The 24,684-nt window shown below is 44.5% G+C and overlaps 1 protein-coding gene across 3 annotated transcripts in view; it reads right to left on the reverse strand.

Annotated features, from left to right (window-relative positions):
* Positions 1-249: 249 nt before the first annotated feature.
* The window catches only part of SH3KBP1 (SH3 domain containing kinase binding protein 1), a 677,269-nt gene continuing 652,834 nt past the window's right edge, over positions 250-24,684 (reverse strand). For all 3 annotated transcript variants that reach the window (XM_063955734.1, XM_063955735.1, XM_063955736.1), the window contains 5 exons: positions 14,659-14,768; positions 12,356-12,484; positions 10,532-10,785; positions 5,230-5,293; positions 250-817 (listed from right to left, as the gene is read on the reverse strand). In XM_063955734.1, coding sequence (XP_063811804.1) covers positions 776-817; positions 5,230-5,293; positions 10,532-10,785; positions 12,356-12,484; positions 14,659-14,768 — 599 coding nt within the window. In that variant the 3' untranslated portion in view covers positions 250-775. The remainder of the gene's footprint in view (positions 818-5,229; positions 5,294-10,531; positions 10,786-12,355; positions 12,485-14,658; positions 14,769-24,684) is intronic.

The raw sequence follows: 24,684 nt of genomic DNA on the forward strand, positions 1-24,684 counted from the left end.
TTGCCATCTGGCTGCTAGGATAGTTACATAATAATTGCTTTCTCTGGTCCGTGTACTGTACATGTATTGTCACTTGAGCACAAGCAATAGAAGGACATTCCCTTTGGCCTGTTTCAATACTGACATGGAACTGATAAGAGTAGATCTCAATATGTTTTTGCAACTCTGTATTAGGAAAAAAAAAGGCACAAATCATCTTTAAATACCATTTTCCTGTCTTAAATACACATTCGTAAAGTACAGTGAAAATAGATTCCAGAAGCATTTTATCACATTGCACGGACAGTACTTTGCATATGTACGTTTCAGGGTCATAGTCAGAGATCCAAGCTCATACAGGGACATCTTGGAAGGAGAAACAGAAAGGACAAAACTGCACATTGTACAAACAATTCAGAAATCTGAGATAAAAGACGTACACAAAAACCCCTAAAACATAAAATTATAAAGCTTGTAAACAAACATTGGAAATACACTTTATTCATGGAAAAATATTATAAAAAAGTACCACTCTGAAGTAAAACTGCCTGAGTTTCCTTCATCTGCAGTTTTAAGGAAGAACACTTCAGCACAAATTTGAGTTCACCAATATGTATGTGCAAGGGCACTACAAGTGTCAGCAGGGCATCCTTGGTGGGTAGAAGTGCTGTTGTGCTTTCCGCGTTTTTGAGGCGAATTTTAAATCATTTGGCACCAAAAATATTTTGGCCTGGGAGAAGCAGTTCTTTAGTTAGGACTTCTGGTGGATAAAGATTAAGATGTTTTCATTCTCTATTCATTTGGGTTTTAAAGATTTCTTAATTTCATTGACATCCATCTAGGAAAAAAGAGGAATTGGACAATTAGAACATTGTCTAATATCAGTTATCAATTATTTTATAAAAAATAGGTACGTCCGTATCGCTTTCTCAGCAGAACACCAATATGGTACCCCAAGACAGATCCCCAAAAATGACAGGAATGGTATTGTACTATAACTAATTATACTGCTACCTTACATCCTTCCTACCCTCACTAGAAGTACTTTCTATAACCTCAGCAGCTGCCCAGAACACCTGGGGTGCCCAGGGCCCTGGATAAAATGGATGCCTCCATTTAAATGATTGAAACATAGAATTTGACGGCAGAAAAGAACCACATGGTCAATCTAGTCAGATCTTTAGGGAGGATGCAGTCATAATGGCAGCTGCAGGGATACCGACGGCAGAATCCCCACACCCTTTAGAATCCCGACGCCGGAACTCTGAAAGGGCCGGGAGACCAATGCCGGTGGGGGGGTGGTGGTGGGGGGGGGGTTAGGTTTAGGTACCAGGTGGGGGATTAGGGTTAGTTTGCCAGGGAAGGGGGGTTAGGGATAGGCTGATGGAAGGGAGGGCTAGGATTAAGCACCTCCAGGGGAGATTAGGGTCAGGCTGCGGGGGAGGGAGGGTTAGGTTTAGGCAGCAGGAAGGAGGACATAGGTTTAGGCACCTCCAGGGGATGGTTGGGGTCAGATACTAAGGGGGAAGGTTAGGGTTAGGCTACAGGAACCAAGGTTTGGGGTTAGGGGAGGGGGGACAACACTCCACACTCACCCCTGTTGGTCTTTTGAACTTCGGGATCCCGGCATCGGTATTATGACAGCCGGGATCCCGAGCGCTGGCATTGCATACTGGACCCCTTTAGGGTTAGGGTATTAGGATTATGGGTTTGGTTTAAAGGTTAGGGTGTTTAGGTATTAGGGTTAGTGAATGTATTAGAGTTGGTGTACTAGGTTTAGTTAGGGTATCAGTTGGGGTATACAGTTAATGGTTATAGTTAAGGTGAGGTTGGTGATTAGGATTGTTATGGTATTTGGGTTACAGTTAGTGCTTAGGGTGAGGGTTTGGAACCAGTGGTTCTCCAATGGCACAAAGACCCCCCAATGTTTTTTGTTTCCTTTACTTAGTACTGGGACATGGAGCATAGCTCTGCCCTGCTCCCCCCCCCCCCCCACCCCGCGCGCGACCATGTCGCTTCCATGTTCTGATTGGCCCACAGTCCCAGTTAGTAATAGAGCAGGGATGACCATCAGTGGATGAGACCATGACTGGTTCCCCTGTAAATGGTTTTATACCATCAAGTTTAGCCACCGTTGGTACCATCGTGTTGCAACTTCTGGATAGAAATCCTAGCTGCTGTCCCATACTTTGGGATTGTCGGATAACCTGAACATGGGTCTAACAAGCCTGTGGTTTTAACCAGGGACCACCGCAAGGATATTTGGGCTTCGCTGCACTGGTCACACACAGGTCAGAGCCTCCTGTCTGCGTTCCCAAGATGGGTCCACATTTATCTTGACCTTTAATAGGATTAATTGAGACTGGCCAGTTGGACTTAATCCTCTGCTGTAATGACTTAATCCCCTGCTGTATTGTTCTATGTATTGTATTGCAGCTGAGAACAATAGATGAAGGGGTTATGCTAATAAATCATGTTGTGCCTAGGCGCAGAAAACTTGTCAAGATAACCGTGGACCCATCTGTACACTGGAGTTGGAATAGATGTTCACCAGGAGATAAGCAGTACATAATCGTCAGCCTGAGGACCCTATTCAGTAAGGATTTCCTGGCTGCAGGAGGTACGCCGCCATCTATTTGATCGGAGCTGCTGTGTGTGATGTCACGCAGCCACATTGATCATGCCCACCCACCCCCCCGTTTGGATACCGCCGCCCCTGTTTCCCTGCCGCCGCCCCACAACACTCTGTCTTCACCTTGGAAACGGAGCGTTGCCGCCCCCCCTCCCGCACCGCAAACGTCTCTGCCTGATTGACAGGCAGAGGCATTCACATTTACTGCGAGTCACATTTACTGCGGGCACATGCGCAGGGCATGACCTGAATTAGGCCCTGAGTCAGGCCAGGACTGGAAACTTGGGTTCAGGAACAGACAGGGTTCAGGATACAGGAGAACTTGGAAGGTAATGAAAAACACCAAGAGAACGCACAAGAAGCACAATGGCTAGAAGCTGCAGCATGGTGTATGTGAGCCTATACTCTGGTACTTGGTAGTCACCAATCACATGGGCTCCTATGCCCAGCACTGGAGCTATTGTGCTGATGGGTCACACACACCCCACCAAATACGCAACTGCCTGTGTCATAGCATGAGGGATGCCTCTCTCTGATAATGGAGTAACTCACATCACCAGCCATTCGCTATATGCCCTCCCAATAACTCTTGCCTATGTCACTTGGGGACATGGCTAAGCCCAGCAATAACCAGGCATGTGCTCGTCAGCCTTCCTCTGAATCCATGTCTGGGCTCAACTGATAAAAACAAATCAGTCATCGACAGACTTTTGTGTTATTACCAGTGGCGGCTCCAGAGGAGGGGGTGCAGGTCAGGTCAAATTTAAAATAGGGGAGCCACACCTACTGTCACCAACTGCCATTTCAAACTGACTCACTGGCAGGTGGTGTGACTCCCCTATTTGAATTTTGAACTGAGCTGCAGCCACACCTCTGGAGCCGCCACTGGTTATTACTTATGGGCATAGGTGTAGGCAAGAGGGAGGGGTAGCTCACAATCCCCCCTCCTAATATTTGAGAGGCTCCAGTCAATACACTGGGGTGCGAGGCGCAGTATGGCTGCCATGTAGGGTTAGAACGGGCAGTGCCAGGATGGAGATAATCCTCTTTCCAGCTGCTCTACCTCCTCAATCCCTGTAGCCCTTCTTTGCCCACCTCCAGGGCACTACACCCAGCTCTACACTGTGTGTGGCTAGTTACTGTGGGCTGGTCCTTCCTCTGGGACCAGACCTGTGCCCTTCTTACCTCCCATTTCTCCCCTCAGCTTCCCCTTCGTCCTTTCTCTCTCCCCTCGTATCACCCACCACCCTTGATAGCTAGATCTATATAAATATAGATATACTGTCTATATCTATCTGTCAGGTAGGTGGTGTGGCGGGTAAGCCCAGCTGCCCCTGAGGGGGTGACATTCAGCAATTTAGGGGCACCAAAATTAAATTATATCTTGGCTCCCCCATCCTAAAAACGTTGTGGCGTCCCTGCTTATGGATAACATCATTTTAACTTCAAGCTGTAAAAGAAAATCCACATATGAATAAATATGCCTTTCTAGTTTATTTTTTCAGTATTAATTAACAGAAGTTATTAAGCTTAGAGCTGTAAACCTCTGCAACTAGTCTCTGAGCAAAAAGGGCTTATCCACCGTAAGATGGCTTAAATGCATGTTTTGTACATGCCCTTGTGCTTCCTGTACTAAAAGCTTTGCCTTTCTTCTCTCTTACTTCCATATGTGCTTCTCAGCCATACACTCTTGTGTATGAAAAGACAAAGTGGTCAAATTATTATGGTGGCCACCTGGATACCAGACCACTGTGTTCTCCTCAGCTTTGTGCTGTATAACAGGACAAGGGGGGACAATCTGAGTAGCCAGATCAGTATCTGGATATAGAGGCTAATTCAGGTTGGATCGCAAATCGCAATCAAACCGCAATAATTATGTTTGCCCCGCGGGTGCATGTGCAGTACTCCGCCTGCGCATGCGTCAGAGTTTTCCATGAAAACACTGTAGCATATAATTTTGTATGCAAATACAGTCGCAGTCACACACAGAATACAGGCATGCCGCATATCATTTTAATCAGCAGATTATTCATCATATTGCATTACAGTGTGACTAAGACGCATTTTCACGGCAAAAATGCAAAAAAAAAGATGCTCGTCACTACAGAGACGCGGCATTCACACGTTATGTGTAATGCGATTTGTAGCGCATGGACACATCTATATATGCTGAATGTTCTCAATGATTTACTTTCTATGTATGGTAAGAGTCCACCAAGTGGCCAACACTGGCGCTACCAGCAAAAAAAACTGATTATGTATCTAGCAAAACAGTAACAAGTTGCAGTGTTTAAGTGTATTAGGCAACTTTAAATAAATGGCACTCTAGACAAGTGCCTAGATTTGCCTAATGGTCGCGCCAGCCCTAGTACTAAGAGAAATTGTTACACATTTCATAGTATACATATTTGCATAAGTAAGCAAAAAAATATGTGAGTTTCACTTAAAGCAATACTGCTAAGAATAAAATGGAGTGTGCTAATGTCTAACAGAGTAATAGAGTAGGAATATTCAATGTGCTGGGCATTAGAAAATGGTGTGTGGGTTCTCTCCCAATAAAATGATTAAACATCAAAATGCAAACTGCTTTGTAAACATGCAAATTGAAAAGAGTGTACCTGTAATCGCAGACGGATCTTCTTTTCTTCATCCAGTTCAGTCAATAACTGTTTTATTTCTTTTCTGAAAAAATAAAATAGATTTGAGTACACACATTGTTCAGTATCATAGGAAAGATACAAGATGTGCCATTCAGTGCTTTTATCCTTAAATAGTGTTAGGACTTAAGGATAAGGTAACGCATACTGTACATCATACATGAGTATTTTGCAAGATCCAATAAGTAACTAAGATTTATAGTATAATAACATGCCACACAGGTATATGACATATGTTTTGCAGCTAGCAGTGCATGTATCATGAGTAAATAGAAGTCACTCCAGGCGTTTACTTTAAACTAGGCACTTACTGTAAATACATTCTGCCTGGCTGCTCTGTACTCATGACTGAACTGAACTACAGTAGGCAAGACACTCTGATAGGGACATGCAGCAAAATACATGCTACCATATACTGTAGTTCCCTCCAAAGGCGCTTTAAGGGAGGAGGGGGCCTATGTGCAGGCTCTGATTGGGCCCCCTCCGGAGATGCAGCAGACTCTGCACATGCACAGGTTTTCAGGACGTGCCCAAAGCGGCCATTTTCCCAGTGATTTTGGCAGCTTCGCAGACAGCGCTGGGCTGATGGAACGGTAAGTATAATTAAATGGGTGCAGTGTGTGCAGTATGTGGGCCCATGTGCACTGCACACCTTGCACCCATGATAAATATGAAGGTGGTTCCTTCCACAGAGACATTTTAACCACTTAACTGGCAATTTTTCCACAAAAAAACTGCTCAGAAATTGTCAGGTTTTTTTTTAATGAGCATAGATTATATTAAACAAGGGAGCGCTGAAAACAGAGTCAATTTGAATCACACATTTATTACAATCCACATATAGACAGCACATAAAATCAAGAATAATATCCGGATATTAAAACAATATAGTGCACTTTTTATTCAGTCCCATGCCCTGAGCTCAAATTAATAAATGTCTATTCACGTAGACAGATCCGTTCAACCTCCGCTGGTTCACATTAATTGTGTCTAACTGTAGCCATGTTGTTTTGAAAATCAGATTGGTTTAGACAAAGCAATCTTTTTAATATTTGTATCCAGCCATGTTGTATCAGTCACTAGAGAAGCTCTTTAGTATGTAACAGTAGGGGGAGAGCGCTGTGTAGTGAGTGTATGCACAGCGGTATGCTACGACCCCTACGTCCCAGCCGCAGCGCGTCCTTGAAGGGATACTCACAGCCGCCTCGGCTTCCCTTGGGGTGCGGACCGCCTTTCGCTCGGTCCTGCTGTTGCTTTGTCCCCAATCAAGTTTCCACAGCACTCTATGCGGCAGCGGGATCAGTTTGTGAAGGAGCTCCGGGCACCGGAATCCAAGTAGTGAACAGTACCACCGGTGGGAGCAGCAGGGATTAGGTGGTTTTAGTTATATTTTAGTAATTAACAGATTTCTTGGTGGTATAATCATAGAGCGCTGTGTTTCTTAGAATTTTTTTTTTTTTTTTTAATGAGTGAATTAGTGAAGAACATGAATTTAAACTTATCCAAAATTATTTTGGTTAAAAAAAAGAAAAAAAAAAGTTTGTTTTCTTTTTCTTAAAATTATTTTCACAAACATCGGAATATCGGTCAGGAAGATTGGAAACATCGGAATATCTGTAACATTGCGGTGTTACTTTTTACACCGAGACAGCCGTGGGGCTTTGGGGGGGAAGGCTTGCTTTACACTTTCCAGCAGCTGCCATTGTCTGGTCAGCAATGATCATCAGCACGGCAACACTGGGGGAGGGTGTGGGAGGCGGAGGAAGCTTCCGGTCCCTCTGACAGCAGCAGCAGAGGGAAGTTTCTTTTCCCTGCCGCTGCAAACACTGTTTATCTGACTGGTCGCATCCTGTGCGACCAGGTCAGATAAGACGCTTGCTGGTATGGTCGCATCTGATGTGACCATGCCAGGCAAGTGGTTAATGAACATATGTTATAAAGAATAATGTTAAATGTGAATAATGTAAATAATGGGAATGGGAAGTCCCATACTTAAACTGCAGTTTGACCACTCAAGTGCAGTCTCCTGAAGGTAAAGTTGATGCAGCCTGAGCATGCGCTGTAGACTCTTGGACAGCGCTAGAGTCCCCTAGTGACCTTAGTGCCCAAAGCTACAGCGCTGCCAGCTAGAGTGGAGGGGGCCGAGACGGAGCCTGTATACGGGTCTCCTCCTCTTAGAAACGCTCCTGTGTGGTGGTCATGTACAGGAATCTGAAATCTCAAATGTATCTCCCTTGGGCATCCTCCAGATCCTGTGCTGGTTCAGAGTGAAGCAATTTCCAGCTGCCAATGAATTCGTTCATTAGGGGAGTACACACTGACTTTTACTACTGTCTGATATACAGGTATTTGGGGAGATACAGTAATTGCACTTTCCTATGTGGTTTCTTGTTCTAATTTTAATGCACATTTACAGCGAGTAGCATAATGACTAGAATATCTTTTATCATAGAGATGAATCAAACCCAAAGCTGTTGGAGATATTTTTGGCCTGGATATGGAATGCACTGTGTGAGATGCAGAAGTGAACTGATGGAGATGTGTGATGGCCCATGTGTTACATAGGGTTTATTTTTAACTTTTATCTTCAGATGTTGCATATTTACTTTCGCGTATGTACAGAACACCCAATGTGACTCACGTCTGTGCAGAATGCAAGTAGCTTATAGGAATTTACAACAGATTTTCCACACCGCAAAGCTCCTCTATCTAAATTGATTTGTGTTTACCCTGATGCAGATGGTGAACAGTCACATTCATCATATAACATCACTTTCTCATTAAGCATTGTTTTAGTGGAATAAACCTGAATGATAGCAGTGCAAATCCATGCTAAATGCAGTATATAGATTTCATATTGTAATTAGGTTTGAATGTGCTATGAAGGTTAATATGTACATGTTATGCCTGTTTGTATTCATACTGTAGGTTTACGTTTAGATTTTTAGGTTTAGGCATGATTCTTTTTTTTAACGCATTATTTTTTTTTATATGATTACAAATTACTCAACGCTCAAACAAAGACTTTTATAGCAAACAGAGACAAACAATAAAAATGGGAAGAAAATATAGGTGGAAGGGAACAGATAAATGACTTAAGTATTACATAAACAACGCATAACACATCACATAATGGGAGATCCCTTGTTTCTGGTTCAGAAATGCTACAAATTAAAAGGATTATGGAGGGTAATTCAGACCTGATCGCTCGCTAGCGTTTTTTGCAGCGCTGCAATCAGGTCTAAACTGCGCATGCGTATGCACCGCAATGCGCAGGCACGTCCCACGGGTACAAAGCGGATCGTTGCTGTGCGATGGGTTTTACTAAGAATCCATTCGCACAGCCGACTGCAAGGTGACTGACAGGAAGAAGGCGTTTGTGGGTGGCAACTGACCGTTTTCTGGGAGTGGTTGGGGAAACGCAGGCGTGTTCAAGCGTTTGCAGGGCGGGTGTCTGACGTCAATTCCGGCCACGGACAGGCTGAAGTGATCGCAGTGGCTGAGTAAGTTCTGAGCAACTCAGAAACTGCACAAAGTTGTTTTGTACCACTCGGCTGCACATGCGTTTGCACACTTGCAAAGCTAAAATACACTCCCCTGTAGGTGGCGACTATCTGATCGCAGGACTGCAAAAAACTGCTAGCGAGCGATCAACTCTGAATGAGGGCCTATGGGAGCAAAGATCAACTAGATGTAGCATGGTGAGTAGCATAATAATCGTACCATAGGCGCCATTTTACAAGAGGGAAAGAGGCTTGTGTGGAGTACTTAAATCCAAAAGTTTCTATGTCTTAGCTACGTTGAATATTAGAAACAATTTTAAGTACAATAGGAAGATCAGACCTTCCAATATTTATTTTAGCTTAAAAAAAGCATACTAAATACAGGATCCAGTCAAAAGGGTCGACAGCCACTATGTCAACACTGCTTATGTCGATGGCACTTTCCCGGCACCAGTATGACGACAATTTTTAAATGCTACTTCCTGCATTTTAATGGCACCACAGGTATAACTTTAAACTTTCTGCTCTAAAATCACGTTTACAGTTATACTAGCGATACTGTTACAATGCAAGAAGTAGCATTTAAACCTTGTTGACACAATGGTGCCGGGATAGCACCACCGATACACCCACTGTCAGTATAATAACTGTCAACCTGCCGTATGTATTCTCTAAATACAATCTATAGGTGAGATTTTTCTACAGCAAAGTTTTACTTTTACTTCTCTCTTATTTGTTTTAAATGTCCTGTGACCGTTTAAGATATTACTAACCATCTGTGTGTTCTTTTACAGAGCGGTGGATGTACATCAGCAGAAGCTGCTCGAACGTCCTATTATATTATAATGCATCTAAGATGCATTTTCGTTGAAAATAACGCAAAAAAGACGCTCAGCGCTACTGAGTCCCGCCACAGCATGGCGCAACTCCAAAGGCTGTTTAGTGCGACTGCAGCAAGGATGTAAGAAGACACATCTGTATCTTTAAAACCTATGAAATACATTGGGCAATATTCAGTTGTTATATCGCGCCCAACCTCCTGTCTAAAGTGACGGGAGATCGTGGGGCGATATTCAATTGTCCCCCATTTTCGCGCATACTGCACCCATACCGGCTAAACCCGACTCAGCTATGGGGCACAATGCAAAAGGTCCCGTTTAGGCGCCCAATTGGGTAACTTTTCACGCATTCCAGCTCACCACCTCTGGGGGTAGCGAGCTGAAATGCTGATGTCACACCCATCGGCAGAAACATTTCAATAGCTTCGATTGCGGGCAGGAGGGGGAACATTTGAATTCTGCCCTCTAATTGTAAACAGGAAGGTTCCAAATAATTATTTATATAACCTCCACGGACAAGTGACTTCACCAGCGCTTACCACAATGTATTTTAGCAAAATACGTTTGTAATTAATTAGGAAATACTGTAAATCATTACAGTATTTTGTGATCAGTGGTGAAATCTCCTTGAAAAGAAAATGTGAATACTCTTTATAACCACTGTGCATAATAGTGTTTCTCTCCGTCACACACACACATGTACATACAGTACTTGTCAGAGAATCACACACTGGAAATTGCACGTTCTGTTGCTCAGTTCCTGTGCTGACTGCTCAGAAGAGAAATATTCAGACAGAGAATTGCTTCCTCTATTGCACAACATTCTGCACAATTCTTTCATTATGACCTTTCTATATAAATGTTTGTGATATACAGTAATACTTAGCCGTTATCAGGCTAAGCTCACATAATAAAACTTACTTTTGCTGGTCCTTCATTGTCTCAATGATGCTTCTCAGTTCTTTCACCTGTGTCTGCAGCTCTTCAAGTGGTGACTGGTTGTGCTCAGATTTGTGTCTTGCGTCGGAGCTACCAAAGGATGGAGAGTTTGACCTGTGACTGCTTGAGGTGACAGAGTGGAATGCTGATGGGGCACCAGGAGCTCCATGTGAGAAGCTAACACTTGAGATCAAGCCTCCTGGTTTTGGGGGCAACATAGCTCTGTTATCTGGCACCTGTAAAAGCAACAACAAACATGGCGGACATTAATTCTTATACATAAGATATTGGCCCTCATTCTGAGTTGATCGCTAGCTGCCCTTGTTCGCAGCGCAGCGATCAGGCTAAAAATCTGCATTTCTGCGCGTGCGTATGCACCGCAATGCGCACGCGCGACGTAGGGGTACAAAGGCTTTTGTGGTTGTGCATAGGTTGTAGCAAAGTTTTCAGTCGCACTGACGGCCGCAAGAAGATTGACAGGAAGGGGGCGTTTCTGGGTGTCAACTGACCATTTTCAGGGAGTGTTTGCAAAAACGCAGGCGTGTCTGAAAAAACGCAGGCGTGGCTGGGCGAGTGTATGACGTGAAATCCGGACATGAATACTCTGAAGTGATCGCAAGCGCTGAGTAGGTTCAGAGCTACTCAGAAACTGCACAAACTGTTTTTGCAGAGCTCGGCTGCACGTGCGTTCGCACTTCTGCTAAGCTAAAATACACTCCCCAGTGGGCGGCGGCATATCGATTGCACGGCTGCTAAAACTAGCTAGCGAGTGATCAACTCGGAATGAGGGCCATAGTCTCCTATGTGCAATAAATCGCTACCAATCTGCCTACCCAGCAGGAGGAAAATGTAAGTGTGTGTACATCAATGTAGAGTCGTCCTAGTGTGGAAGTTAGACTGGGAAGTGTGCTTGGTGGAAAATGTGCATTCCTCCCCAGTCACTCACCTCCCCTAAAGACTTCCCAACATTGCCACACACACATGTGGCAGAACAACGGTGTTGGATATAGTTCCCAACACTTCCACACCTGGGACAAACATCCACTACAATTAGTACTGTCCCCTCTACACTGGCAGAGGTGGGAGGTAGGAATTGGGCGCATATATATTTATGTAAATAAAACAGTAATGCAGACACACATATTTTTGCAGTGTGGAAATGACACTTTTATCAGTGTATGTGTGGTAGCAATGACATCAAGCTATCGCTCACAGGGGGCCTAATTCAGATCTGATCGTAGATGTGCCAAATTTAGCACATCTATGATCAGTTTCACAGACATGGGGGGTGGACGCTCAGCACACGGCTAGTCCACCCCACATGTCTGGCTCTGCCCCCCGCACAAGTACAAAAGCATCGCACTGCGGCAATGCTTATTTACCTGACTAGTAGCTCCCTGCCAGCGCAGCTCCTGCGTGCTGGCAGGCTGCTAATCGCCGCGTTCCGTGTCGCAGCAGCTGTGTGTGATGTCACGCAGCCGCCGCAGCCCACCCCCTCCCTCCTGTCAATAAGGCAGAGGTGATCGCAGCCCTGAGATGCTGATAGCATCTCGCTGGGCTCCCCAGGGTGTGTACGCACAGTCTGAATTACTTTGTGCACACTCCACAAAGTAAATCAGACTGTGATCACTGCCACTGCAGCAATGCAGTCTGAATTACCCCCAGGGGCCACTGATTTTAATAAATAAACAAATACAGATACATAGCTTGTGTGATCACGCTACATTTATACCAGAGACAAAGAGATGAAACTGTACTTTATGCTGGTAAGTGATAAAACATCAATAAACCTATTCCCCGACTTACCTGCGATCCTGTGGCACATCGGGGGGACTTCTTGGATGGGTCTATTGCTCTCTGTGGTAGGTTAGTGATATCGTCCTTATCATCCTCTGGGCTGGGAGAGTCAAAGAAATCCGGACTAGAAAGAGATGACTGCAACAAAACAGACCAAAATAGTGTAACAATTAAACATGAGATAACTGTGAAAATGACAAAGTAAAACCATATGCTACTTATACTGCAAGAATAACACTTTATGTTCTGTGATTGTGCACACTGGGCCTGATTCAGAAGTGGTTGGATATGTGCCCATCAGTGCAAAGTACTGATTTTTGGTACTTTGCGCATGCGCAGTACCCGTTCTGAGCTTGCGCAAACGGGTCCTGCAACATAGGATGCAGAGCGGCAGCAGACTGTTAGTGATTGACATCTGGAGGATGGAGGCATGTCGCCACCATTTAGGGGGTGGGAAGAGGCCAGGGATCTCCGTCGTAGGATGAAAATTTCCAGGCCTTTGTGATGGGAGGCCTGCAAGTCACCATGGGTGCCGCAAGCAACCTGATGGTAGGTGAGAGATCCGATACTGGGCCCTAGGACGCAGGTGGGATCACTACTGCAGCAGGAGGCGTCTGCTTGTAATAGACGCCTCCTGCTCATTACCATACAGCAAGGAAGCAGCAGTGATAGTACCTCCAACCACATCTGATGGGCTCCTACTGTTTATATGAAACTAATAACTGTCACGATCCGGGTATCTGGACGCCATTTCTTACCCATCAGATGCCTCCTAAGGCTGGCTCAGCGCTCCAGGACCGGATCCCATCTGTTATCCTAATGTTCACATTCCTGCATCCTCTCCTGTCTCTCTGAGACGCTGTCACAGTAACGCCTTATTACATCTGGCATGGCGTCTCCCGCGGCCTCCGCCGCCGTCCCTGAGCTTCTGCATGCAGAGTGTCAGAGTGGCGATTACGTCAGCCGCGGCCTCCGCTGTGTCCGCGTGGTTGGATGTGCACTTGTCAGCCTGGCGTCTCCTGTCTCCAGTGGCCGGCGCCGCCATTACTGTTTTCATTACCACATGGATTACAAACCAAACTTCCCTCCAAGTGTCTGCATGGGCGCAGCCATCTTGGATTCTGTCAGCTGATCATTTCCTCCAATCTGTTGTCAGTATTGTTAATCTGCATAATTGCCTAGCCAATCCCTTCCTTGCTGCAGGTATAAATACACTGTGCCTGAGCAAGGAAGGCGTCAGTGCTTTGGTTGTCAAACCTAGTTCCTGTTTGTCTCTCTCCTGTGATTGTCTTCCAGGTTCCAGCTCCTGTCTCAAGACTTCCACCATAGAGACCCGCACCAGCATTCCACCTGCGGTGTAGCCTGACTCTCCAATCCATTGTGGATTCATCTGTTTCCAGCTACAACATTACCTGCTTCCAGCTCAGCTTCCAGCAGAGTACAGCTTCCCTTAAAGGGCCGGTGTCCTTTCTACACTTTACCACTCTCCACCGGTATTATTATTTCTCCGCTCTCAAGTTCTACATTTCAGTTCATATTTCATCGCTCCCAAGTTCATTTATTATTTAACTGGTTCCAGCCAGTATCCACTCCGTGCTAACAACAGTCTGGTTCCAGCCAGTATCCACAGCAGCTGTTTTATCTTCAGCAACCCAGCTTTTCCTGGAACACCAGCTGGCACAATCCTGGGTTATCTCCATTGCTACAGTCGGGCCTGGTAAGGACTTTCCATCTAGAAGATCATAAGAACTATCTCACACTACCAGTGCCCTGTGGCTCCTGCCATCCTGTAGTACCCAGGAACTGTATTTATTCTTTGCTGACTTTTACGTTTTCTTTTACTGCTGCTGTGTTGCGGAGTTGTCATAATAAACATCATTGACTTTTATCCAAGTTGTCGTGGTCACGCCTTCGGGCAGTTATTATTCATGTTACTTACATGTCCAGGGGTCTGATACAACCTCCCAGGTTCCGGTACATCTCAGCCCCTACAACTGAGGCTGCCTCCCGTCAGCTCAGGCCCTCAGTTGTGACAATAACTATTACACTAAGACATATGATAAATATGGAAATATATATTTCTGTCAGTGTAGTACCACTTATCTGTGGATATTATATATTAAAATATTACAAGCGTGGGACTACTGATCTGTGCCAACCTGGTACAGTATGTCTGTATGAAGATGGCTCCCCAATAGTTGAACTTTCTTAACTAGGGACTAGCTATCCCTTCTGCCAGTACTGAAATATATTATATATAAATAACCTAAGCATTTCTTCATTCAAACATGCTCCGCAGGCACAAGACTTACCGACGTCAGAGACTGAGAAGGTGGACGTCTCCCGCTGGATTTGGGTCTGGATGCAGTTGGGTGACTGAGTTTCTCTCCAACTGATACAACAGAATCAAAGCCTTCAACATCTACAAGATAAAATACAGGAATAGCAATACCTGAGTAGACAGACAAAACTGCAGGATCCCTGACACTTGTCAACTCCTCACAGGCACTGCTGAGACTAGGAATTGGATTCTTAAACTTGTATATATTATTATTGAAGAGTTTCTTAACAATGTCTGTTTTTATTATTTCTATATTCCGCAGATGTGCTAATACTGTATATTCACAAATGTATAAGAATCCCCATCTGTATTTGTCTCTTTCTTTACTTTTGCTATGCTGGCTAAAGCGAAGATATGAATGAACAATGCCGGATGATAAAACATTGGCTTCTTTGGCACTGAGAATAAATATGGATTGACTATTTGAGAACCTGTGCAGTAGATTTCTCGCCAATTGCAGTCAGACATCGGCCAATGCCACATGTTCATTTACACTGTCTGGTGTGTGCAGGCAACAGATCCTGTGCCTACAATAGCCATGGCACAACACTCCCAAGTGACAGCAGGCTTAGGCGGCTAGCAATGTGAAATCAATGTCATGACGCAGATCTGGGTAAACGTTCTGATTCCTGTCAGTGACTAAAGTATGTTTGGGGAGCTGGAGGGGCCCATCTATCATACAATACAGGATCTAAAATCCTTATCACAACACACACTTGTGTGCCCTGCACCATGGGAGCAGCTTTCAGATTATCGGCGGGATGTAATGCCACCCGAGTCCAGTGGCCGTGCATGATGCCTGGCCTAATTCTGACTTTTTTTTTAAAGGGGCAATCACTTACGAGGCATGGTTTTGCCTTGTAAGTGATTGGCGCTTTAGAAAAAATCAGAGTCTGGATGGCATCCTGCACAGCCCCCGGAATCGGATGGCATTACATCCCGCGGAATATTTTATTGTATTTGGCTATAGGGTAAAAAGTGCAGAAATAAAAACCATGCACAGAGTCTGATGTTGTCCTCTGGCCTATAGATTTCTGTTTAATAACTTTGGGCCTGAATCAGACGTGGTTGGAGCTGCGCCCATCGACGCAAAGAACCGATTTTCAGTACTTTGCGCATGTGCAGAACACAGAGACAGTGATTGCAGTCTGCTGCAGGGTAGGGGGCAGTGAACGACTGATAGCAACTCTAACCACATCTGATTTAGGCTCATGGTACGGAACACAAGGCCTAAACAATGTTCTGGCAGCTTCAAAGAGCAATGATGTACTGTACTGTAACCCACAGCAAACATATATACGCTTTAAACCTGGTGTAGTCAAACCACTGAAAACTATCTGATTCATTTTTATTGCTTAAAAGAACAAATTCAAATGGCAATATTTTAATGAACAAGTTATTGCTTACTTTAATCCATCTATTTTCTACAGAGTTAACAAATATACACACACATATATATGTAAATTAAAAAGTCAGCAGCTACCTATGAAGCTATAAATACTGCCACCCGTGTTCTCTCCATCATGCTTTCTACTTGTTAGACAAGACTTTAATAACAACGTCAAAAGGTCAACAACAACATTGCCAGCTGGTTAAATGACCACAACACTTATAAAACAGCATGCCGTTATTTACAAGCTCAGTTATACACAACTTTAACAAGGCATGGAGGGCAGTCCCATGTGTTACGATCCCAAGGCTAAATTGTTGCATGGGGTCGTGCAAGGCGGCTGCAGCAGCATACTTAAAGAGGAAATTGCTGTCTACAGATGGAGATCCTGGCCCCATCCCTCCCCAACAACGGTGGTGACCTGACTCCATTTTGGGAATTGGAGGCCGTCACCGCCCCCAAATGGCATTAGGCTGTCAATCACTGACAGTCTGATACCGTAGTGGAATCAACGGTGCAGACCCGGTCCATACTGAACATGTACAGTATGGGTCCGACACATGAGTACTTTGTGGCATGTGTCACTTCTGCATTGGGACCTGATTCAGGCCCCAGTACCTGAGAATTACTGTAGTATAATATTTCTGCTATTTAATATTGGAGGAAGTGATGTGACGGTGTTCCAACTGCACCAAATGCGTTCCATTCACCTGGCATTGAATTACACACACAACGTTTTAAACCTTACAGTAGGTCTGGCTATGACTCTTGTAGATGACAAACCTCATGCCAAGGGTGGATTTAGGGTTCATTATGGTTTTATTATTTTAAGTTTTAGGTTACAAGCACCTTTCCTGATTCTTGGAAAAACATCCAAAAGCAGGAGAATGATCCACAGAAATTACAACATCCTTGGGACCAATGTTGTGATAAGCCCCATGGACAACCGTCAAGTTTTCCACCAGAGCACATTGGTTCAAGAGCCAAGATAGCAGAAAAACAAAGGGGGTCATTCTGAGTTGATCGCTCGCTAGTTACTTTTAGCAGCCGTGCAAACACATAGTCGTCGCCCACGGGGGAGTGTATTTTCGCTTTGCAAGTGTGCGAACGCCTTTGCAGCCGAGCGCAGCAAAAACATTTTGTGCAGTTTCAGAGTAGCTCTGGACTTACTCAGCCCTTGTGATCACTTCAGTCTTTTTGGTGCCGGAATTGACGTCAGACACCCGCCCTGCAAACGCCTGGACACGCCTGCGTTTTCCCAAACACTCCCTGAAAACGGTCAGTTGACACCCATAAATGCCCTCTTTCTGTCAATCACCTTGCGTTCGGCTGTGCGAATGGAATCTTCGCTAAATCCATCGCCCAGCATCGATACTCTTTGTACCCGTACGATGTACCTGCACATTGCGGTGCATACGCATGCGCAGTTTTGCCGTTTTATTTACATGATTGCTGCGCTGTGAAAATCGGCAACGAGTGATCAACTCGGAATGACCCCCAAAGTTTCTACCACTCAATGGGAGGAGGCGGAGCAAAGGTAAGTTCAGACTATGCCTAGTTTTGCTGACCTGTCCAAAACTGAGATTTAATTTTGTGACATGAACATGTAATAAGATATAAGGACGGTGATTATTTTATGTCTTATATTGTTCAAGGGATGTGTCTTGCCCCAAACAATTTTACTGTATTGGAGAAGCATATAATAAATAAAACCTGTAATAATCATACTCCAGATGTTAACCATACTGTAACTGGAGCAACCAAGCAATATACAGAAGCAGAAATAAGGAAAATTTTATCGAAGGAAATAAGTGGTTTTAAAGGGTCAGGAGGTTGAGCATTGACACTATGTCACAGCTTCAGTTTGTGAAGATGTCTCCAAGACTGGAAAATTGAAATGTACCTCAGACTAAAGTACTTCAGATGACGTGCTCAAAATGCAGGCTAAAATGCAGCAGGCAAGCCTGGCGTGTAGGAATTCAAATTATTAATTTTTGTATTAGATGCTGGGTCAGTTGGTACAGGGGGAGTGGGATTATTTGAGCAATTTGTTCAGAAAGCCAATTATTGGTGGAGGAAGTTACAGCCTCACATTTGCAAAACAAACTATATATATATAGCATGCTTACTGACTTTCCCCATGCCCCATGGGGGCATGGCCTCACCATGGGTGCGTGATCACGTCATTGTAGTCCCCCCTGCTAAAAAATGCCCAGATCACCAACATTGATAGCAGAAGGCGGGGCTACACTGACGCAATTCAGCATCCCTCCCAGGCCTGCCACTTTCAAGGATGGCTGCGGGCAGGTACAGGGAGTGACGCCAGCTCTGGTAGACTTGCCTGTCATTCTCGGGGGGGGGGGGGGTACACGATTTTGCAGTGCGCCCGGCGCATGCTGGACGGCCAAAGGCCGCTGTACTGTAGCGATCGCCTCTGCCTGACTGACAGGCAGAGGCGGTCGCTGGGCGGGAGGGGGCCTTGTCAGCAGCGTTAAGCCGCCGTTTAGGGGGCACGGTCCGGCCAACACAGGCATGGCCGGACCGTTAGGGGGACGGGCTGCAGCGGCTGCGTGACGTCACACGCAGCCGCTGCGACCCGGGGCAGCGAAGAGGTTCTCCCGGCCAGCCGCAGGAGCTGCGCTGGCCGGGAGTAAGTCCTGAAATGCAAAAGCATCACCGCTGTGCGATGCTTTTGCACTTCTGCGGGGGGTGGGCCGGCACTGACATGCGGTGCGGACTAGCCCTGTGCTGGGCATCCCCCCGCATGTCTGAGTGCCTGATCGTAGCTGTGCTAAAGTTAGCACAGCTACGATCATCTCGGAATGGCCCCCACTGTGTTGTTTACAACAAACAAAACCTTCTACACCATATTAGAGTGCTCACATACTGTACACACTTTGGCCTCACCCCCACATTAAATTATCATGATGGTGTCAAATGTGTATATATAATGGGTTAAATAATACTGGGATTTATTAAGTAAAACTAATATAAGGTCAGCCGACGAATGTGTTCATGTGAATATCAATAGATTGGAGTCAGTGTGGACCCTACTGAATCATTTCACCTGACCGCTGAAAGGCAACATTCATGCTATGTTATCCTTCCCAGACCCATCTGCAGCTAATAAAACATGTTGGATCCTAGGGATTGTTTTTAGCTAAGTACTAAATGCATTTTGACTTTATGCTGCTTCTGTTTCCATTATCAAACATTTTTATTAAGTTTTTGTTCCATGTATACAGAAAGGGTAAGGGTACAGAAAGACAAGGAGTCATCTGATGCAATCACATATGTACAGCAGAATATACAGAAACAGAATGGCCATCTCAAATGTGTGAAACAGTTTCCATAATAATATAATAGACAGCAAGAGCGGGAAAAAATCAGTTAACATCGCATCTACCAATAGTAAAGTAATCATCAGTTTTAAGCAAAGTGTGGGCTCCTTCTCTGGAATTTGAGTATTCATGCCAGCTATACCACTTAACTAGGGGGTTTTGCAGTAAACGAGTAGTGTAGACCCTGAGTCTCCATCACAAAGGCCTGGTGGGTTTTACGGATAATTTTAAGAAGCAATGGAGGTAGTTTTTTTTTCCAGTTTTGGGCTATTGCGGCCCTAGTGGCTATTAAGATATATGCTGCTTCTGTTTTAATGAGTAGAATTTTATTAAAATGTCCTCCCCGAGCCATATACTGTAGGCCACACATCTGATCACTCTGTGGGTCCATAAACACATGCGTCACCTGCTTTAGAATAAATTGCAATTGGTATATTGCTATAAGGGACTGCCAAATGCTGGGTGTGCAGTACAACAGTGCTGTTAGTTATTATAACCAAGCTCTTACAATAAATCCCCCTCTAAACGCTGTGAAATGATTTCTCAGACTGACCTGTAAATATCCTGATCCCTTCACTCATTCTCAGTCTCCATGAATGAGATATTCTACATAAAATTGACAGCAGTGACATCATAATAATATAATTATTTTCCTGGAATAGTTGGTCATCATTCCTAAAAACTCAGTGCTCTGTGCAGCTAATGCATAACCAGTGAGGTGTGGTGAGGTCAGTGACTGGGGTTTTGACTATAAAAAAAATTATTAGAATAAAACAAAGATGATAGCAATAATACAAATATGTCATAAGTATCTTCTTTGCATTATTCTAATCATTATTCTACTCTGGAGTGTACTGGAGTATGGGCCTAATTCAGACCTGATCACAGCAGCAAAATTGTTCTCTAATGGGCAAAACCATGTGGGTAATTCAGACCTGTTCGCTAGCAGGCGATTTTTGCACTGCTGCAATCAGATACTCGCCGCCCACAGGCGAGTGTACTTTAGCTGTGCAAGTGTGCAAACGCATGTGTATCAGAGCTGTGCAAACAGATTTTGTGCAGTCTCTGAGTAGCCCAGGACTTACTCAGTTGCAGTGAACACTCCAGCCTGACCGGGACCGGGATTGACGTCAGGAACCCTCCCTGCAAATGCTTGAACATGCCTGCGTTTTTCCAAACACTCCTAGAAAACGGTCAGTTGTCATCCAGAAACGGCTTCTTCCTGTCAATCTCCTTGCGAACACCCATGCGAAAGGATCCTTCGCACGCTGAGTGGCGATCCGCTTTGTACCCGTGTGATGCGCCTGCGCATTGCGGTGCATACGCATGCGCAGTTTAGAACTGATCGCCCACTGTACGAAAACGCAGCCTAGCGATCAGGTGTTAATTACCCCCCATGTGCACTGCAGGTGGGGCAAATATAACATGTGCAGAGAGAGTTAGATTTGGGTGGGTTATATTGTTTCTGTGCAAGGTAAAATCTGGCTGCTTTATTTTTACACTGCAATTTAGATTTGAGTTTGAACACACCACCCAAATCTAACTCTCTCTGCACATGTTATATCTGCCTCCCCCCTGTACTGCACATGGTTTTGCCCATTAGAGAACAATTTTGCTGCTGCGATCAGGTCTGAATTAGGCCCTGTCAGGTGAGGCTCTACCTCCCCTGCCTACCCTGACCTCACGTACTGCTAGTAACTGTATCTACCAGGCTAAAATAAATAAGATTACTGCTATGAAATTGTGAGGTACACTAGTAATGATGTAACAATATGGTGTTTTACATTCCTTTCATATGTCAATCTAGAAATCTAGCCTTGAGAAGGGGATGTTGACATATCAGACATGCATGTACAGCTACAGCAAGCTACACTCGTGGAAAAGAGAATAGGTGACAGAGCCTTACCCTCATCACATGAAGAAGAGTAGTTACCCATAGTAGTAAAGAGATGCAAGTGAAGAACGCTTGATTGAAAATGAATGGAAGAGAGAAGCATCACTTGTAGTAATAATAATGATGGCACCACTGACACATGAAAAAGACAAAAACTACAGTATGCAGGACCACAATTCTGACCACAGCAATGTCTGCCACCTCAGCATGTGAAGCTAAATACCGTCTCTCTACAAAAACCTAACTTGCTGGACATAATAAAAGCAATTTCAGTATTTTCACATATAGTACATTCCTATAAACTGAGAGCTGATGGCCATAGGAATGAAAGGAATATTGGAAAAAAATAGATCTGTTATACCCATGCCGATCTGTTATTCGTCCCTGCATTAAAATGTCCTGCAGGAAACACTATGACATGAAGAAGATTGAATGTTTTGCTATGCTCTGATTTACTGAAACACCCACTCACAGCACTTACGTGCGTGCAGCCCACCTGCAGTACATCAGCATTGCACAACCTTTTAGAAAATATATGTAGTTCTATTTCCTGGTGCTAACACATTGCAATATACTGTAACTGTTGCAAAACCAGTAACATGGTAAAACGTTGGTCCAGATATGATGAAAAATAGAAATCCAACCTGAATTAGCAAAATTAATTGTATATTATTAACCATTTTCCCTCTTCTTAAAATTTCTGTCCCATCCACATACTGTATAAAACACTGCCAAAGGAGAGGTGTAACAGAAAATACCAATTTAATAATAAACTACTTCCTACTCTGTTAATTACAATAGTATAACTCTACGCAGTACAGGAGGGCCCTACACATACTGTACGGTTGGTTAGTCTGCGAATGCCCATCGAAAAATGCAGAAACCACTGAAATTGGAACATTATTGGCCCTCATTCCGAGTTGTTCGCTCGGAGATTTTCATCGCATCGCAGTGAGAATTCTCTTAGTGCGCATGCGCAATGTTCGCACTGCGACTGCGCCAAGTAACTTTACTATGAAGAAAGTAAGTTTACTCACGGCTTTTTCATCGCTCCGACGTTCGCATTGTGATTGACAGGAAATGGGTGTTACTGGGCGGATGCACGGCGTTTTAGGGGCGTGTGGCTGGAAACGCTACCGTTTCCGGAGAAAACGCAGGAGTGGCCGGGGAAACGGTGGGTGTGCCTGGGCGAACGCTGGGTGTGTTTATGACGTCAGCCAGGACCGAAAAGCACAGAACTGATCGCACAGGCAGAGTAAGTCTGAAGCTACTCAAAAACTGCTAACTCGTTTGTAATCGCAATATTGCGCATACATCGGTCGCACATTTAAGAAGCTAAGATTCACTCCCAGTAGGCGGCGGCTTAGCGTGTGTAACTCTGCTACATTCGCCTTGCGAGCGATCAACTCGGAATGAGGGCCATTATTTTTTAACTGGAAATGCAGATAACTTTATAGGCTAAATGTAATAGGGTGCGATTTCGGAAAATGTGTGATTTTTACCGCAAATTCGCGATCCTCCATTATATTCTATGGTGGGAACTTCACAATCGCAAACGTAATCGCAAGTTTTGAGCATATACCAAAAACTGCAAGTGAAAAATTGCATCCAGATGTTTTCCCATTGAAACCAATGCAAATCGCAAATGTAATAGGATGTTATTTTTTTACTTGCACACAAAACCTTACCAAAAATCGCCAGAATAATAGACCAGGTTTAGACTGCCGATTTTTGGCAAAGCATGCACAGATCAGTGTGATCCGTGCACGCTTCTGTATGGAAAAGTAAAGAAAGTGTTAAAATATATTTTTTTTAAACGACGTGCAGGTCCCCCCAAAAGCATAACCAGCCCCAGGCTCTATGAGCCAGTCCTGGTTGCAAAAATACGGTGAAAAAAATTGATTGGGGGTTCCCCTCATTTAAACAACCAACACCGAACTCTTGGACCGGTCCTGGTTCCAAAAATATGGGGAACAAAAGAAGTAGGGGTCCCCTGTATTTTTTAAACCGACATCGGGCTCCACTAGGCAGGGAGGTGATTCCACAGGCCAGGAGCGCACAGTAATCAGGAGAGTGCTATGACCTGGCGCTCCCTGATTGGCTGCTAGGTCCCCTAGTGACAGGAGTCATGGGGGGTTCCGGCATTCGGGGAAAGGGGTTCCATGTGTAAACATGGAACCCTTTAGTTCGTTGGATTGGGTTTTACGTTTTTTTCTTTTTTTTAACCCTGTGGATGCTACATGAGGACTGATCTTTCCTGGATTGTTTATAAGTATATACATTTTTTTTTTTTACAGGTACACAACTGGATTCTACTGGAGAAGGGGACGTGAATGGCGGCGTGGGGGTACACGACTGGATTCTACTGGAGAAGGGGACGTGAATGGCGGCGTGGGATGTAGGTAAGTATGTATGAGTGTGTAAGTGTGCATGTATGTGTATTAAAGTTGTACTTTCAAGGTGTGTGTCTTGTGTTTTTATTTGGGTATGTATATACAGGTACCAGCGGGCCCATTATTTCCCTGCATACTGGTACTTGTGGTTCTCTAAGTACCAGAATGCAGGGAGGCTTGCTGGGACCTGTAGTTCCACAGCAAAAGACAATATTATTTTTAACACTTTCAAGGCTATCAGCTCCCCATCCACTGCCCAGGGATGGGGTGAACAGCCCTGCTTCATCCCTGGCCCTTCGGTATCTAAAGGGGGGGAACTAGTTGGAGGGTTTGTGATGTTTTGGCCGCAGGGATCTATATAAAGGTGTCCCCCGGCTGTGGCATCACCTCCCTGGCTAGTGGAGCCCGATGCTGGTTTAAAAAATATGGGGGACCCCTGCTTCTTTTGTCCCTCATATTTTTGGAACCAGGACCGGTCCAAGAATCCGGTGCTGGTTGCTTAAATACAGGGCACCCCAGTCAATTTTACCCCAGTATTTTTGAATCCAGGACTGGATCAAAGAGCTCGGGGCTGGTTATGCTTTTGGGGGGGACCTGCACGTTGTTTTTTGTTTTTTTAATTTTTAACACTTTTTTTTACTTTTCCATACAGAAGCATGCACGGATCACACTGATCTGTGCATGCTTCTGACTAAGTAATAAAAACGTGACCTAAAATCCGCATGTTTTTATTACTAAAAATCGCATGTGTCCTTTACTATAAACCGCAAATAATCGCATGCGAATTCCGTTTTAACTTTAAAATCTGCACCATATTACATTTGCGTTTTTTAGTAAAAAATCGCAAGTTACAAACATGCGATTTGGTGCGATTTTTTAGACACCTAAAAAAAATCACACCCTATTACATCTAGCCTTATATGTTGCTTAACTGAATGCAAAACCCAGAACAGAATATACACTGAAAAAATTAATATAG

This window comes from Pseudophryne corroboree, chromosome 2 (genome assembly GCF_028390025.1).
Source record: "Pseudophryne corroboree isolate aPseCor3 chromosome 2, aPseCor3.hap2, whole genome shotgun sequence".
Lineage (NCBI taxonomy): Eukaryota > Metazoa > Chordata > Amphibia > Anura > Myobatrachidae > Pseudophryne > Pseudophryne corroboree.